This window comes from Artemia franciscana, chromosome 20 (genome assembly GCF_032884065.1).
Source record: "Artemia franciscana chromosome 20, ASM3288406v1, whole genome shotgun sequence".
Lineage (NCBI taxonomy): Eukaryota > Metazoa > Arthropoda > Branchiopoda > Anostraca > Artemiidae > Artemia > Artemia franciscana.
The window spans coordinates 24,241,630-24,259,162 of record NC_088882.1 but is presented as its reverse complement, the minus strand read 5'-3'; the positions used below and the strand labels follow the sequence as shown (position 1 = coordinate 24,259,162).

The 17,533-nt window shown below is 38.2% G+C and overlaps 2 protein-coding genes across 2 annotated transcripts in view; both read left to right on the top strand.

The window, feature by feature from the left end:
• The first annotated feature begins 272 nt into the window (after positions 1-272).
• On the top strand, positions 273-6,802 carry LOC136039939 (uncharacterized). The gene has a single exon (XM_065723939.1). The coding sequence runs from the start codon at positions 2,983-2,985 to the stop codon at positions 5,173-5,175; it is 2,193 nt and encodes a 730-aa protein (XP_065580011.1). The 5' UTR covers positions 273-2,982; the 3' UTR covers positions 5,176-6,802.
• Positions 6,803-9,745: 2,943 nt separating this feature from the next.
• Positions 9,746-17,533, top strand: part of LOC136039940 (uncharacterized) — a 113,986-nt gene continuing 106,198 nt past the window's right edge. Inside the window, exon 1 of the mRNA XM_065723942.1 lies at positions 9,746-9,962. The gene's annotated coding sequence lies outside the window, so the exon portion shown is untranslated. The remainder of the gene's footprint in view (positions 9,963-17,533) is intronic.

The window sequence follows — 17,533 nt, the reverse complement described above, 5'->3', positions numbered from 1 at the left end:
CCTATTTTCTAAAATAACGTAAATTTTCTCAGGCTCGTAACTTTTGATGGATAAGACTGAACTTGATGAAACTTATATATTTAAAATATATATATATATATATATTTAAAAACTTATATTATATATATATATATTTTATATATATTTAAAATACTTAAAAACAGTTCGTTACCACGAACTGTTTGATCCTGACCGGCATTAAGCCTCTAATTTTCCTTTTAAATCAATCTATTGATTCTTAGAATTTTATTAGAGGTCATACCATATGAGCTCTTGGCTCTTAGCTCTTCTTGCCTCGTCACAAGTGCCATATGAGCTCTTAGCTCTCGTTTGACTATGGTGAACAAAATGGCTATCTCAGAATTTCGATCTGGTGACTTTGGGTAAAAATGAGCGTGGGAGGGGGGCTAGGTGACCTCAATTTTTTTGGTCACTTAAAAAGGGCACTAGAACTTTTAATTTCTTTTATAATGAGCCCTCTCGCAACATTCTTGGACCACTGAGTCGATACGATCACCCCTGGGAAAAAAACCAACAAGCACGCATCCGTGATCTGTCTTCTGCCAGAAAATGCGAAATTTCACATTTTTGTAGATAGGAGCTTTAAACTTCTACAAAAAGATTTTCTGATACGCTGAATCTGATGGTGTGATTTTTGTTAAGATTGTATTAATTTAGGGGGTGTTTCCCCCTATTTTCTAAAATAAGTTGAATTCTCTGAGGTTCGTAACTTTTGATGGGTAAGACTAAACTTGGTGAAACTTCTATGTTTAAAATCAGCATTAAAATGCGATTCTTTTGATGTAAATATTGGTATCAAAATCCCGTTTTTTAGAGTTTCAGTAACTATTGAGCAGGGTCGCTCCTTACAACAGTTCGGTACCACGAACTGTTTGATAGCACTAACACAAGTATCTTTTGAAAAGGTGTTTCTCTGGTGTATTGTGTGATGCTTGGGTAACGTTGATGCATGTTTCCCTGCGGTTCGTCGTCTACTATTTCAACTAAGTAAAAGCCAATGGTTTATTCCTTGTGTAATGTTTACGTGAATCATAGTTGTCTTTTTGAATACTCAAAAAGAATTACCAGAAATCGCACCAGAAACAATCTTATGTCAAAATAGTATCAGTTAGAACCGAAAAATCCTTTTGGCGGTTTTCACTGTGATTAAAATGCAGTTGTCTGCAAAAAAAGATCTTATCCGTCCAATATACGATGAAGAAAATTTTGACATCAAAGTTTCTGTTTTCGACTTTCTTTGTATTTGACAAAAAGCCACATACCTTATTTGGGAGAAAAGAGAAAGTTTAATCCTAGAATGACAGTAAGAGGAAGCGGACTGAAAAAACCGATAGGATTTGATTTGTTTGCGGCACTTAATGGGATGTGAATCTAGCAAATGTACCGTATCAAACAGTTCGTGGTAACGATCTCTTTTAAGTTGACTGTTTTAAGCGTTTTTTCTGTTCATACAAACAAAGTCACTTGATTTTAATGCATAGATGGAAAAATCACCAAACAGCCTGTTTTGCCGATTTTTGTTACAGGAAAAAGCCCACATTATTGATCGGAGCACATTGCCCCCTTATGCTGCTTAGCAAATTTGCCAAAATTTGTCTTGTCTTATCTACTCTTGTCTATATATATAGTCTTGTATTTGTCTTGTCTTGTCTAGATTCCCTCTTTGCTTTACTTTACATCTTCACCACCACAGTTATGAAAGCTCGGGATAGTCAATATTAAGTCCATTGGGTGTATTGATGCAGAAATAGTAAGATGGTAAAAATCATAATGCCATGACGAATAGATTTTGAGGGTTACCTTTCTTCAATGCTAATTTATTTTTGTCTTGCCTGCCTCCTTTCCCATTATTTCAAGGTAGCCACTGGTGGAGTTTTATTATTTGGTCTTTTTGACAGAAGAATGTTGAATTAAAAGGAAATAGGGTAGAGGAGGCATGATTGAAGGCGTTTCAATGTCTCTAACTTGGGGGTTGTTCTATCCTTCACCTATTTCTACTGCATTCTGTTATAACAGCTCTGATCCGAAATCGATATTTGAAGTTTGCAAGCATTTGGCTTCAGCTTATTAAGAGTTTTCTTCTCAACCCACTTACTAAAGTTATCTGTATCCTGCCATGTTTTGCTGACGATGGTAGGTGATAGCAACTACTATTGTATCCGCAAAAATTGTAAAGAAACGACACACTACCTTTCAATTTGCAACAATTTTTATTTTACTTTTGTTCTTATATCTAGTTTGGTAAGGTGAATCAAAGCTTGTGAATTTAGAATCAAAACCTGCCTTAAGTGTCCATGTGTTTAGTAACTCATGGCGTCACTCACTATGAAGGCCAGAATTTCTGAAGTGAAAGTTTGGACCATACTTGCAATATTTTATTGCTTATTGAAACAAAGCCTCATTTTATCCTCGAAAAGAACACTGTTCCTGCTAATTTTTTTTAAGTTTTAGTTTAATTCTCCTGTAAAGTTTTAAAAACATTGCACATATCCTTTGGTTTCGAAACTACTACTAGTACTAACAACTCCCTGCAGCAGAAAGCCACCAGGTGCCAACACAGCAACTCACACATTTCTTCCATCTCAAATAGCGTCCTCCACCAGTTTCGGAAAGATATTATATTGTTAATTTACGTACATTATTTTGCTGATAAATATAGTTTTTGCTATATGCTATATGATTTAGAACAAATTACAGCGTTGGAAGTGTTGGCATTGAGTTAAAACAAAGAAATTTGACATTTTTATTTGTCTTTTTGAAACTCGTAGAAAAATATCTTTACGTTGGAAAATACTTTTTTTATGTTTTGCAAAAATATTTCCGGTCACGAAGATTATTTTCTTGTTCCGTTTTGTGTGTTTTTTTGTTATACACTCTTTTTGTTATACACTTTTCTTTGTGAATATGTCTCAAAAAACTATATTCTTTTTTGTACTTTAAGATTTGAAAAAGTGCGTACTCATGGATTTACAATGTTTTCCATTTTATGTTTTTGGGACTTTACTTGTTTTGACAGTTAATTGCCTAACTAACGAAGAATTATTAACTGACAAAGAAAACAAGATGACATCTTTCAATCAATCATGTTCACATAAGGATACTTGTCGACAAGAAGACTACGAAAAAGTGTGGGCCTCTTCTATAAAGCGAATGACCTTCAACTTAAAAACACCAGACTGGAAGTCTAAAAACTGTATGTGTGACAATGATTGTTCTCTTTATGGGGACTGTTGTGCTGACGCAATACAGTTAAATGCCTCAATTTCTAGAGCAGCTCTTGATAGATTCACATGTGTGACCGTTCAAAAAACTGGATCTTATTACATGATTGCGAAATGCCCAAAATCGTATCATGACGATACAGTTCGTTTGAATTGCGAAAATGTTACAAATGAACAAAATGTCCGAGATTTCGCTTTGATTAGTCCCGTTACAAATGAAATGTTGCAATTAACATATAGAAATTATTATTGCGCTGTTTGTAACAGTGACAATGAAGATGAACTACTGCAAATTTGGAAGCCTAAACTTGTATGTTCACCACCTCCCAAATTCCCAACCTCGAGAGCTACCAGACTATCAGCTAGACGAATAATTGATAAGTTAGATTGGAAGGACGAACTTGGTTGGTTTTTTCCTATCCATACAAAGAATAGCATAGTACAGTATAGTTGTAATATAGACTCATATGAACTACCTCCAGGATTCAATCCACGTCCTTGCCAACCGTCTATCTCTAACTGTGTCATAAGAGACCCGGCTATGGACATTTTCTGTGGCGCTTACGCGGGATACGTAGAGATAGACCAACAAGTTTATCGGAACATTCACTGTGCTTTGTGCAACGGTTTGAAAAACTATTCCGAATTTTCCTGCGATATATTTTCCTACGATGATGGAGTTCGGGAGACACCGCTTGCTTCGTTCCCAATCTTATTTGATCTAAAATCTACTGATGGAAACGGCGACGTCGGTTTGAGGTGCGGACTTGGAAAGCTTTATGACCCGTTTTTCAAAGAATGTCGTCAAATTTATTGCCCCGAAAAAAATATATTCGTTCTTAAGGATAATAAATGCATTCCCAAAATTACTGAGACTACCATGAGCGTTTCAGCACCATCTACATCGTCATTTAACGATTCTACATTACCAATTAAACTCCAGACCTGCCAGAAGCTTCTGTTAAACAAAGGTGATTACGATTTGAAGGCAAATGGTTCTCTATATGTTCCTGCTTATGGTAGAAGCTATAATTTGAATGAATTTCAGCTCGTAAACGACTCAGCTGTTATTTGCAGGGACTGGGTCGCAGTTGTTTTGAAATTTGAGCCTGTCTTTGGCTGGGTAACCCTTATCTGTGTCATTATTTCAGAGATTTGTTTACTTATTCACATCATAATTGAATTTACAGTGCCCAATCTTACCAGAAAAGTACCTGGAAAAAATCTCCAATGTCTCTGTATTTCATTATTTGTGGCGTTCGGCTTCTTTTTATGTGTTCAGTTCGTTCCATCTGATACTGGGTATTGCGTTGTTGTTGCAGTTTTGACACATTATTCATTCTTAGCTGCATTTTTTTGGACATCAGCTATAGCGTTCGATGTATTTAGTTCTATAATAAGTGCAACAAAACAGTTGCGTCAGTCAAGACATTCGGTTTGGAAGTTTCTGCTTTATTCATTATGGTCCTGGCTTACTCCGCTCATCATCGTCGCTATATCAGCTGCGATTGAGTGGGGGGATCCGAATTTCTATATAGCGCTGTCCTACCATCCTCATTATGGAAAGAATGTTTGCTGGTTTGGGCACAGAAGTGCGCTCGTTGTATTTTTTGCTACACCTCTTGTAGCCATTATGGTAGCAAATTTGGTTTTCTTTACCTGGTCTTTGTTCATTATTCGCTTTGTCTCAGAAAACCTGAGGAAATCGTTCGTATTATTCAGTCGTCTTGCTATTTTAATGGGTCTAAGTTGGATTTTTGGACTTATTGCAGGTATTTTTCATTGGTCGTTTTTATGGTATTTTTTTATTGTGCTCTCTGCATTGCAAGGCTTGTATATATTGATCGCATTTGGGGCAATACCTCATGTTTGGAACCATTTTGGCAACAGGAAAGGATTGCAGTTTTCCAGTACGGGCGAAACTTACTTTTAAAATACCAGCTCCAAGCAGGTCTGGAGCAGTCCTATTAACCATTTTTAATGTTAAGAGTGATTAGACGGCAGGAAGGCCTCCTCCAGTGGGCTTTTTTCTAGCTTACCTTCTTATGGCCCTAGTCCCAATGTAGGAGGATTAATATAAACCTTATGTTATCTCCATCTAAAAAGGCCAAGCAACTTTTCCTTGGCCAGTTTGTATGAAAAGGAGTGGTCCTAGAAACTTAGGGGGGGGGATCTCAGTCGATTGAATGTGCCCTTTTAAATCTAAAAGTTGATGGAAGACCTCTAGCATCCCTTATATGCTCTATGCTCCTACATCTGGATCCAGCCCCCTTGATATTGAATCTACTTTTGGTATTTGTTTAGAACCGTTGAAAGATCTAGTAATATGCCTCCAAGACCCATGTAATCCCTACAAACTCACGGACAATGGCTTTAAGTTAAGCTGGTATTTCATCCGAACTTCATCGAACGTAACTTAAGGTACCTTACCCAGGTTGACTAAAGTTGATTAAGCCTAACCTAGGTTTTATTAAGATATATATTACACACCGAAAAAGGCTGCGGCTTCTTCTTAGCAAGCACTAGTAAAGAACGAACTACTTATCACTGTTACCTAAGACACCCTTTAGAGTACATAAGATACAGCCTTACAGATGTCCCAGCTTTTTCTTGATAGTTTTCATTACTGACTTGACCTTTCAGCTTTTTATAACAAGACTAATTTCATTGCAACTTGAGTCATCACATAGTTTTACTTCAACGGCATGTATGGGTATAACCTACGATCATGACATCATTCATTATCTTGTGTTTTTTTTTCAAAAAAAAAATTATTTTAAATATTGTGTCTTTTAATTGCAGAAGTGAGCAGATGTTGTAATTTATTTACCAGTGAGTTTTTAAAAAGCTCTCTGATGCTCCAGAGCTCCACTAACAGCGTAGAAAAAAAAACAGAAAAAAAGAAGATACATGAGTGCTACCCATGCCAAAAAAGTGATTTTGCTTGTTATTTAAGCAAGGGGACTGTAAGTACAGGGTCTTTTACACATGGTTTTGGCCATGGCAATTCCAAATGTACCCTTTTTTTTCAATCTGACTCTATTTTTAGGGTTTTGGGCTATTTATTGGTATTTCCAAAAAAAAATAAAAAAATAATTTTACTCTTAAAACTGATTTAGACAAGAGCTATCATACTTGATTCAGTAGGAAATGGTGATCTTTACTTATTTTCCAGCTTTTGTTTTTAAACATGTTTTTTAATTGTTGGTTATTATGAACCTATGAACCGTGATTGGTCCTTTAATATGCTGCAGCTACCACTGCAACCACGATATCACTACGTAAAATTAAAAGTTATTTGGAGAAGTTAGCTTGAACATGTGTTGGGTTGGATTTTGCCCAATTAAATTACTGAAAATTGTCTTGTACTCGGTGTACAATGCTTCTTCTCATTGATCATCCCGTCAGTTTCTTTACTCTCTCCTTTTCTGTTTTCTTAAAATGTCTTCCTGTTTATTGGAGAGATTTTGCTCAACATATTTTTGGAAAAAATACAAAAAATAGTTATGGTCTTTCAGGCTCTATAAATGGAAAGAATTACACTGGCTATGGTAGAAATATCAATATTCAGCTCTCGGTTTTGCTGTGTCCCTCTACAGCATACACTGGCTGTCATTTATCTGACAATATTGGAGGTGGACTATGTCTACTTGCTTGTTTTTTTTGTAACCCCATAGCTTTGCTCCGAAATGCAAGACGGGTTGAATTTTATTATTGAAAAGGTGTTTATGTATCTGAAGGTTCCCCATTTCCATCAGTGTCTGATTTTGGTAAAGGAAAAAGACCGCCGCTCGTTCTCTGGCTGCTGCAATCGAGATTCGCTCTTTCCAGCTTCTATTCCGTTGCAATTGAAACCAGTTACTAGCGTTTTGCCTCTACTACCTCACCAACACTAGTATTTTTCGTTTAGAGTAAAATTAATTCTCTTCTTGGGTTGGGTTTCGACAGCTTTAGAATGCTAACACTTCTCTTTTCGTTGCATTGATTTTTAATTGTTCTTCTTTAAGTATTATTCCTCCAGTTTTGACAATATCTGTAAGTTGCAATTGATACTAACGCGTTGCCTATAGTAAAGGCAATATGGCTCAAATATGTTTTAGATTTTTTTCCCAGAGGCACTTCATATGGAAGGGGTCGTTGCATAAACTTTGAAGGAGGATCATTTGGTTGGAAATGGGAAGTTCTAGTGCCCTTTTTAGGAGTGAAAAGTGACCGAAGGGCAACTAGACCCCACGTCCTTTTTTCTCAAATGTATGCGATCAAAATCTTGAGATAGCCATTTTGTTAAAAATTGTTCACAGATCATGTAACAAAAACTCTGGTGTCGACGCAGCCCCCTAGAACCCGGGGGCAGGTGTTGTAAATTATACCCTGGGGGCATATATGGTTCTTATGGAAGGGATGCTCCTATAAACTTCGGTGAGAGTTCATTTGATTGGAAACTGACAGTTCTAGTTAACTTTTTAAGAGTCAAAAAAGGTCTGAGGGCAACTAGGCCCCCACGCCCTTTTTTCCCTGGGGTCGACCCTGGAAAACACCGGGGTCGACACAATCCCGAGAGCCGGGGGCAGACGTTGTAAGTTTCCCCAAAGACAAAAATTTTGAGATAGTTATACATGGTTATGTGATAGTTGAATCGAAAGTTATAGTTAACCTTTTAAGAGTCAAAAGCAATCGGAGAGGAACTGGCCCCTTCCCCCTCCATACCCTTTTTTCCTGAAACCCATCTGCTAAGAGCTTTGGGATAGCCATTTTTTCAAAATAGTTCAAAAATCATATAACGAAAACTCCGGAGTCGACACAACCCCCCAGTCCCCGGGGGTAGGCGTTATAAGTTATGGCCTTGGGGCATATATGGTTGGTTCTTATATAATCTTCAGAGAGGGCTCATCAGATTGGAAATTGAAAGTTGTAGTCCCGTTTCTTAGAGACGAAAGGGATCGGAGGGTAACTATCCCTCCCCCACGCCTCTTTCTCGCCAAATGCATTCGATAAATGCATTGAGATAGCCATTTTGTTAAAAATGGTTCAAAGATCGTACAAGAAAACTCCAGTGTCGACACAACTCCCAGGGCCCGGGGTCAGGTGTTGTAAGTTGTTCCCTTGGGGCATGTATGGTTCTTATAGAAGGGATGCTCGTATAAAGTTCAGAGAGGGCGCATTTAGTTGGAAACTGAAGGTTCTAATTAATTTTTTAAAAGCTAAAAGGGAATCAAGACCACCTAGGCCCCCCACGCCCTGTTTCTCCAAACCAATTTGATAAAAATTTTGAGATAGCCAGTTTATTAAAAATAGTTCAAAGGTCTGATAAGAAAACTCCAGTGTTGGCATAACCTCCCAGGGCCCGGTTGAAGGCGCTGTAAGTTATAGGCTGGGGGCATATATGGTTCTTGTGGAAGGGACGCTCGTTAAGAGTCAAAAGCAATCGGAGGGCAACTAGTCACCTCCCTCTCCATACGCTTTTTCCTAAGACCCATCCGATAAGAACTTTGAGACCGCCGTTTTTCAAAATAGTTCAAAGATCATGTAACGAAAACTCCGGGGTCGAAACAACCTCCCTGGCTCCGAGGACAGGCATTGTAAGTTATACCCTTGGGGCATACATGGTTTTTATGGAAGGGATGTTCGTATAAACTTCAGAGAGGGCTTATTTGATTAGAAGTCGAAAGATCTAGTTCATTTTTTAAAATTCCAAAGATATTGGATGGCAATTCCCCGCCATCCCCTTTTCCCAAAATGCATCTGATAAAAATTTTGAGATAGCCATTTTGTTAAAAATAGTTCGAAGATCATACAACAAAAAACTCCGGTGCCAACACAACCCCCATGGCCCGGGGTCAGGCGTTGTAAGTTATGCCCTGGGGACATATATGGTTCTTGTGGAAGGGATGCTCGTATAAAATTTAGAGAGGGCTCATTTGATTGGAAATTGAAAGTTCTAGTCCACTTTATAATAGTCAATAAAGATTAGAGGGCAACTAGCTCCCCCTCCCCCATGCCCCTTTTCCCAAACCCATCCAATACAGATTTTTCGATAGCCATTTTTTTTTTATATAATATATCAGAGGTCAGATAAGAAAAACTGTGGTGTCGCCACAACCTCCCAGGGGCATGCGTTATACGTTACGTTTTGGGGACGTGTATGGTTCTTATGAAAACGATGCTAGCATAAACTTCAGAAAGGGCTCATTTGATTGGAAATTAAAAGTTCTAGTTCACTTTTTAAGAGTCAAAAGAGATCTGAATGCAACAAGCCCGCCTCCCCCCCTGTCCCTTTTCCCCCAAACCCATCCGATAAAAATTTTTCAGATAAGGTGAAATAAGTGAATAAGGTCAGATAAGTGAAACTCTGGTGTTAATACAACCTCCCAGGGGCCCTGGAGGTCCAATACATACAATGATTTGTTATTTTAATGATCGTCTTATAATATAACAAACTACAATTATGACGTCATTCATCAATCTTGTCCAGGAAAAATGCAATTTTTCACAAAATATTTATTCTATTTAAAAAAAAAGTTTTTAATCATAACAGATACTAGAAGTGGCAATTTTCTTTAAAGCGAGCCATCAAACAGCTTTCTATGATGTTCCAGTGCCCCGCTATCTGAGTGGAACCGACGGGAGAAGAAGATGCCATTTATGGACATATCGTAGTTCAAGCAACTTATCATGCTTTTCAAGCCAATAGATTTTCCTCGTTATTCAAACCAAGGGACGGTTAGTTTTCTATGTATGAGTTTTGAAAGAGGCTGTTCTAATAATGTACTTCTTGTTTTGATATGATGCTATTTCCAGGAATTATGGGCTATTGTATTTTTTAATATTGGATGTGATAGTTTCTTACTAGATTGCTAGTTACTGCTGCCACCTGACTTCTTGACAGTTAATTGACATTGATTTTTATTTTTTTTTATTTTACATTAATTGACTTGGAATACGAATTCGGCAATTTTTTTATTTTTAGCCTGTGATAGTTGTTTGCAATAATGCATTACCATTTTATCCCTCACCCTTTCTGTTATGATTTTGCCATTGTTCGCATAAAGTTCATTTTAACTCTTTAAACTCTTAAAAATGAAAAATGAACTTAATTTTTAATCATTTGAGCCCTCTCCAGAGTATGTACGACCACCCCTTCCATAAAATCCTTGTATTCCCCTGCGGCATAAACTACAACACTCTCCGTTGGGCTCTGGAGGTTGTGTCGACCCCGAAGTGCCGTTGGCTGACCTTTGAACTATTTTCAACAAAATGGCTATCTCAAAACTTTAATCGGTTGCATTTGGGGAATAGAGGCCATAGGGGGGGGGGTGTCTAGTTTCCGTCTGATCCCTTTTGATTCTTAAAAAGGGAACTAGAACTTTTACTTTCCAGATAAAAGATCCCCCTCTGAAGTTTAAACGACAACTACTTCCATAAAAACCTTATATGCCCCGGGGTATAACTTACAAAACCTGCCCCGGGCTCTGGGGGTTGTGACAACTCCGGAGTTTTGTTACCTAAGTTCTGAACTTTTCTCTAACAAAATGGTTATCTCAAAATGTATGCCCCAAACACATAACTTACAACGCCTGCTCCAGGCTTTGGAGGTTGTATCGACCTCAGTGTTTATGTTATCTGATATTTGAATCATTTCTGACAGAATGGTTATCTCAAAATTTCGAATGGATGCGTTTGTTCAAAAAGGAATGGGTTTGCTAGTTACTCTTCGAACTCTTTTGACTCTTAAAAAGTAAACTAGAACTCTCAATTTCCTATCAAATGAGCTCTCTTTAAAGTTTATACGAGCATTATACTTCCATAAGAACCATATATGCCCTGTGGGTGTAACTTATAACGCCTGCCCCCAGTAGGATTTTGTCAACCTCGGAATCTCATATTATCTGACGTTTGAACTAATTTTAACAAAATAGCTATCCCAAAATTTTTATTGGATGCGTTTGGGGGAAAAGGTCGTGAAGTACTATTTGCCCTTCGATTTCTTTTGACTCTTAAAAAGTGAACTAGAAACTTCAATTTCATATGAAACGAGCCCTTCTGAAGTTTATACTAGCTCCTCTTCCATAAGAACCATATATACCCCCAGGGCATAACTTACAATGCCTTCTCCCCGGCTCTAGGGCGTTGTGCCTACCTCGGAGTTTTTGTTATCTGGTCTTTAAAAAATGTCTGTCTCAAAATTTTTATCAGTTGCATAGGGGGGAAAAGGTAAGTTTATACGATCACCCCTTCCATATGAGGTTTTCTGGGGGAAAAATAATGAATAATAATATAGCATTGAAGCCTTACGGACTTTACTATAGCCAACGCTATAGCTTCTTCTCCAACTGTGGTTTCCACGAACTACTATTCTTCAATTCATGTAAGCCTTACGGCCTTACTATAGCCAACGCTATAGCTTCTTCTCCAACTGTGGTTTCCACGAACTACTATTCTTCAATTCATGTAATAAAAAAACCGATAACGAAATGAAAAGACAAACATAACAAAGGACTAAATTAAAAGATCTAACCAATCACTCTATCAGCAAAAAAGGGGGACTCAAAATGATAAAACGCTCCATGATCATCTGAAGATTTATTCAGATGATGCAATTTTTATTCATGATGATTTGTGCAGTTTTTTAGTTTTTTTAGTATTTTCTTTTTATTTTTTTTAGTTTTTTTACCATTTTTCTTTTTTCTGTTTTCTTTATTCTTCTTTATTTTTCAGCGTCACTATGAAATACATATCGCCGAACCTCTGTTTTTTTTTTTACTAAAATCTGGTAGGACTATATATATATCCAAGTCAAAATCCCAAACCCAATCATCATCGCTATCATTCTTAGTTTTTTAACTACGCATGTTTTTAACTACGTAAAACATGCGAATATACAACATTCTTCGCTGTCCCATTGTCTGTTCATATTAATAGATTGTCAGGTTTACTGACTCTTGAACATGCAACATATAAATGTCCATGGGAAAAACAATCCGTATTCAGATCTATGCCTCATTATTCTAATGATGTGTCCCTGTGTCCCGGTCGTCATTTATATTCCCTTTGTCCCGGTGTCCCGGTCGTCATTTGTGTCCCGGTCTGTAATTTCTATTCGAACAATCCCTGTGTCCCGGTCATCATTTATATATCCCGCGTGTGCCCCCGGCGTCCCCGTTGTAGTCGTGTCCCTGTGTCCCGGTCGTCATTTACATTCCCTGTGTCCCGGTCGTGATTTGTGTCCGGTTGTCCCAGTCTGTAATTACTCTTTGAGGTTCCCGGTCGTCATTTATATTCCCTGTGTCCCGGTCGTCATTTGCGTCCCGGTATATAATTTCATCAGTTGACAATCATGACGTCAGTCGACAAACAACTTCATGACACATACAGCTCAATCCTTATAATGACGTCAGTCGACAAACATGACGTCAGTCGACACACAACCATGACGTCCCTCGACACACACACACACACAGACAACTTATTTTTATATATATATAGATTGTCAGGTTTGCCGACTCTTGAATATGCAACATATAATTGTCCATGGGAAAAACAATGTGTATTCAGATCTGTACCTCATTATTCTAATGATTGCCCTAGAGCTTTGTTGATGGTGATTGCTAACCGACCATTCCCTGTGTCCCCGTCGTCATTTATATATCCCCCTGTGCCCCCCGGCGTCCCCTTTGTTGTTGTTTCCCTGTGTCCCGGTCGTCATTTGTGTCCCGGTGTCCCAGTCTGTAATTTCTCTTTGAGTGTCGAGGTCTTCATTTATATTCCCTGTGTCCCAGTCGTCATTTTTGTCCCGGTCGTCATTTGTGTTCCGGTGTCCCGGTCTGTAATTTCTCTTTGAGTGTCCTGGTCGTCATTTATATTCCCTGTGTCCCGGTCGTCCTTTGTGTCCCGGTGCTTTGTTGATGGTGATTGCTAATCGAACATTCCTTGTGTCCCGGTCGCTTTCTCTTTGAGTATCCCGGTCGTCATTTATATTCCCTATGTCCCGGTGTCCCGGTCGTCATTTGTGTCCCGATGTCCCGGTCTGTAATTTCGTCAGTCGACAAACATGACTTCAGTCGACACACCCGGTCGCTTTCTCTTTGAGTGTCCCGGTCGTCATTTATAGTCCCTATGTCCCGGTGTCCCGGTCGTCATTTGTGTCCCGATGTCCCGGTCTGTTTATTTCGTCAGTCGACAAACATGACGTCAGTCGACACAGAAACATGACGTCACTCCACACACACACAGACAACTTATTTATATATATATATATATATATATATATATATATATATATATATATATATATATATATATATATATATATATATATATATATAGATAGAAGATATAATCTAGCGTAACTGACATAATATAAATAAGTTATTTGTTTGTGTTTCTGTCGACTGACGTCATGTTTGTGTGTCGACTGACGTCATGTTTGTCGACTGACGAAATTACAGATCGGGACAACGGGATACAAATGAAGACCGGGACACAGGGATATAAATGACGACCGGGACACTCAAAGAGAAATTACAGACCGGGACACAAATAACGACCGGGACACAGGGAATATAAATAACGACCGGGACACAGGGATAAAACTAAAACGGGGACGCCGGGGGGCACAGGGGGAATATATAAATGACGACCGGGACACAGGGAATGTTCAAGGGCAATCATTAGAATAATTAGGTATAGATCTGAATACGGATTTTTTTCATGGACAATTATGTGTTGCATGTTCAAGGGTTGGTAAACCTGACAATCTATTTATATGCACAGACAATGGGACAGCGAAGAATGTTGTATATTCGCAAGATATAAGTATATAAGGCTTCGACCGCGACACCGGGACACAGGGAATATAAATGGACACATGGAATATAAATGACGACCGGGACACTCAAAGAGAAATTACAGACCGGGACACAGGGAATATAAATGACGACCGGTACACTCAAAGAGAAATTACAGACTGGGACACCGGGACACAGATGACGACCGGGACGCAGGAAATATAAATGACGACCGGGACACAGGGACACAACTACAACGGGGGCACAGGGGAGATATATAAATGACGAAAGGGGACACAGGGAATGTTCGATTAGCAATCATCATTCGCAAGTTTTACGTGATTAAAAACATGTAAATATCTATCTATATTCACAGGTGGGACACGGGGACACAATTACAATCGCGCATAACGACTTACGCTCGCGGGGGGGCTTGGGGGGCGCGAAGCCCCCCCACCAACCGCTAGTTGGAAATATAAGCTCTTACTAAGTTTGAAGTAGCCGAGTTTTCATTGGGTCACTAGCTATGCGGACCCCTTCCTTATGCGTTAGGTTTTCTTAGCTGGATAATGCTGTTACGACAAATTTTGAGCATAAAAACGTTTATTGGTAGTTTTCCTAGTAAAAACCTTTTTTTTAATTAAAGAACATGTAATTTTCAGTTTTCTTTTTTTCACTTTTACAGTATAAAACGAACCTAGATGAATGTCGTCCAGAATGGCTTTAGTCCCATAGAGAATTATTATAATTATTTTCCCCGCACGTATACATCTAAAGTCTCATACCACAACTATTTTGAATGTGTTGTATATTTTGTGCAAGTTTTAAAACATAATCGTTTTTAGCTCTCATTTTTCGTCACATTTTTCAAAGACGATTTATTGCTTCAACAAGAAGAAGAGGAGGCTCCAAACCTGCGGTTTGAGGGTTTCCCCCCTTTGACTATCTTAAAATATACCGCCAAAATTATGTTACTTACAATTATGTGACATAATACTGATTGTAAGATGGATATGATAACATCAAATGCATTTCTTTTCATATGTTAGATTTTATTTTGGTCCTTTCAAGACGGATTTTCATGGCTGCAGTGGTAGCTTTAACCTAGTAAGAACAATTTAATTAAAGAAAGCCATATAGTAAATATGAGTAGTAACTTTAAATCCATCATTAAATATCTCTCTGCAACCTTGCTGTGACATGCTAGCCTGGGTAAAAAAAAAACCAGCCAGATTCGTTTTAACCATGGAAAGAAGTGATTTTCCTTGTTTTTCATGATGGTTGGCTCAAAACCCTTGGGTAATTCAATGCTGCTTTAATGATGCACATTTTATTTCTATCTACCGCCATTTTTGAATAGTTTCAAGATCTTCCTTAAAAACTTGTCAAAAGATGCTTGTTTTATCTAAACTTCTAGCTACTATGTACTGTGGTTTGTTCTTTACTCGGTTTCAGCTATCTTTACAACCATGATACCGATGAACCTTGCATAGTCCCCATTGATAATGAATGAACTATACCACTCCTTCATGTATGATCTATATCTATATATATAAAAATAAGTTGTTTGTCTGTCTGTCGACTGACGTCATGTTTGTGTGTTTTCCCATGGACCATTATGCGTTGCATGTTCAAGAGTCGGTAAACCTGACAATCTATTGATATGCACAGACGATGGGACAGTAAAGAATGTTGTATATTCGCAAGTTTTACGTAGTTAAAAACATATATATATATATATATATATATATATATATATATATACTAGCTGTTGGGGTGGCGCTTCGCGCCACCCCAACACCTAGTTGGTGGGAGCGCTTCGCGCCCCCCCAAGCCCCCCCGCGCGCGTAAGTCGTTACGCGCCATATTAGTTACGCGCCATATTAGTTACGCGCCATTGTAGTTGTGTCCCTATGTCCCACCTGTGAATATAGATATATATATATATATATATATATATATATATATATATATATATATATATATATATATATATATATATATATATATATATATATATACATATATATGTTTTTAACTACGTAAAACTTGCGAATATACAACATTCTTTGCTGTCCCATTGTCTGTGCATATAAATAGATTGTCAGGTTTACCGACTCTTGAACATGCAACATATAATGGTCCATGGGAAAACAATCCGTATTCAGATCTATACCTCATGATTCTAATGATTGCCCTTGAGTAGCTGGACACCTTATTTATTACAACTTATTTATATATATATATATATATATATATAGAATAGCTGTTGGGGTGGCGCTTCGCCCCCCCCCCCACGCGCGCTAGTCGTTACGCGCCATATTAGTTACGCGCCATTGTAATTGTTGTGTCCCTGTGTTCAACCTGTGAATGTGGGACACAGGGAATATAAATGACGACCGGGACACAGTGAATATAAATGACGACCGGGAACCTCAAAGAGAAATTATAGACTGGGACACAAATCACGACCGGGACACAGGGAATATAAATGACGACCGGGACACAGGGACACAACTATAACGGGGACGCCGGGGGCACAGGCGGGATATATAAATGACAGCCGGGACACAGGGATGTTCGAATAGAAATTACAGACCGGGACACAGGGAATATAAATGACGACCGGGACACTCAAAGAGAAATTACAAACCGGGACGCAAATGACGACCGGGACACAGGGACACATCATTAGAATAAAGAGGTATAGATCTGAATACGGATTGTTTTTCCCATGGACAATTATATGTTGCATGTTCAAGAGTCAGTAAACCTGACAATCTATTTATATGCAATATATATATATATATATATATATATATATATATATATATATATATATATATATATATATATATATATATATATATCACAGGTGGGACACAACTACAATGGCGCGTAACGACTTATGCGCGCGGGGGGGCTGGGGGGCGCGAAGCGCCCCACCAAATAGGTGTTGGGGTGGCGCGAAGCGCCATCCCAACAGCTAGTGTATATATATATATATATATATATATATATATATATATATATATATATATATATATATATATATATATATATATATATATATATATATATATATATATATATATATATATATATATATACATTCACAGGTTGAACACAGGGACACAACAATTACAATGGCGCGTAACTAATATGGTGCGTAACGACTAGCGCGCGTGGGGGGGGGGGGCGAAGCGCCACCCCAACAGCTATTCTATATATATATATATATATATATAATAAGTTGTCTGTCTGTTTACTGACGTCATGTTTGTCGACTGTCAACTGACTTCATGTTTGTCGACTGACGTCATGTTTGTCGACTGACGTCATGTTTGTCGACTGACGTCATTACAAGGATTGAGGATTATGCCTTCGCGAAGTTGTTTGTCGACTGACGTCATGTTTGTCGATTGACGAAATTACAGATCTTGACACCAGGACACAAATGACGACCGGGACACAGGGAATATAAATGACGACCGGGACACAACTACA

Excerpts from the sequence above, each read along its gene's own strand:
- LOC136039939 (XM_065723939.1), top strand. The coding sequence starts at position 2,983 with ATGGATTTACAATGTTTTCCATTTTATGTTTTTGGGACTTTACTTGTT.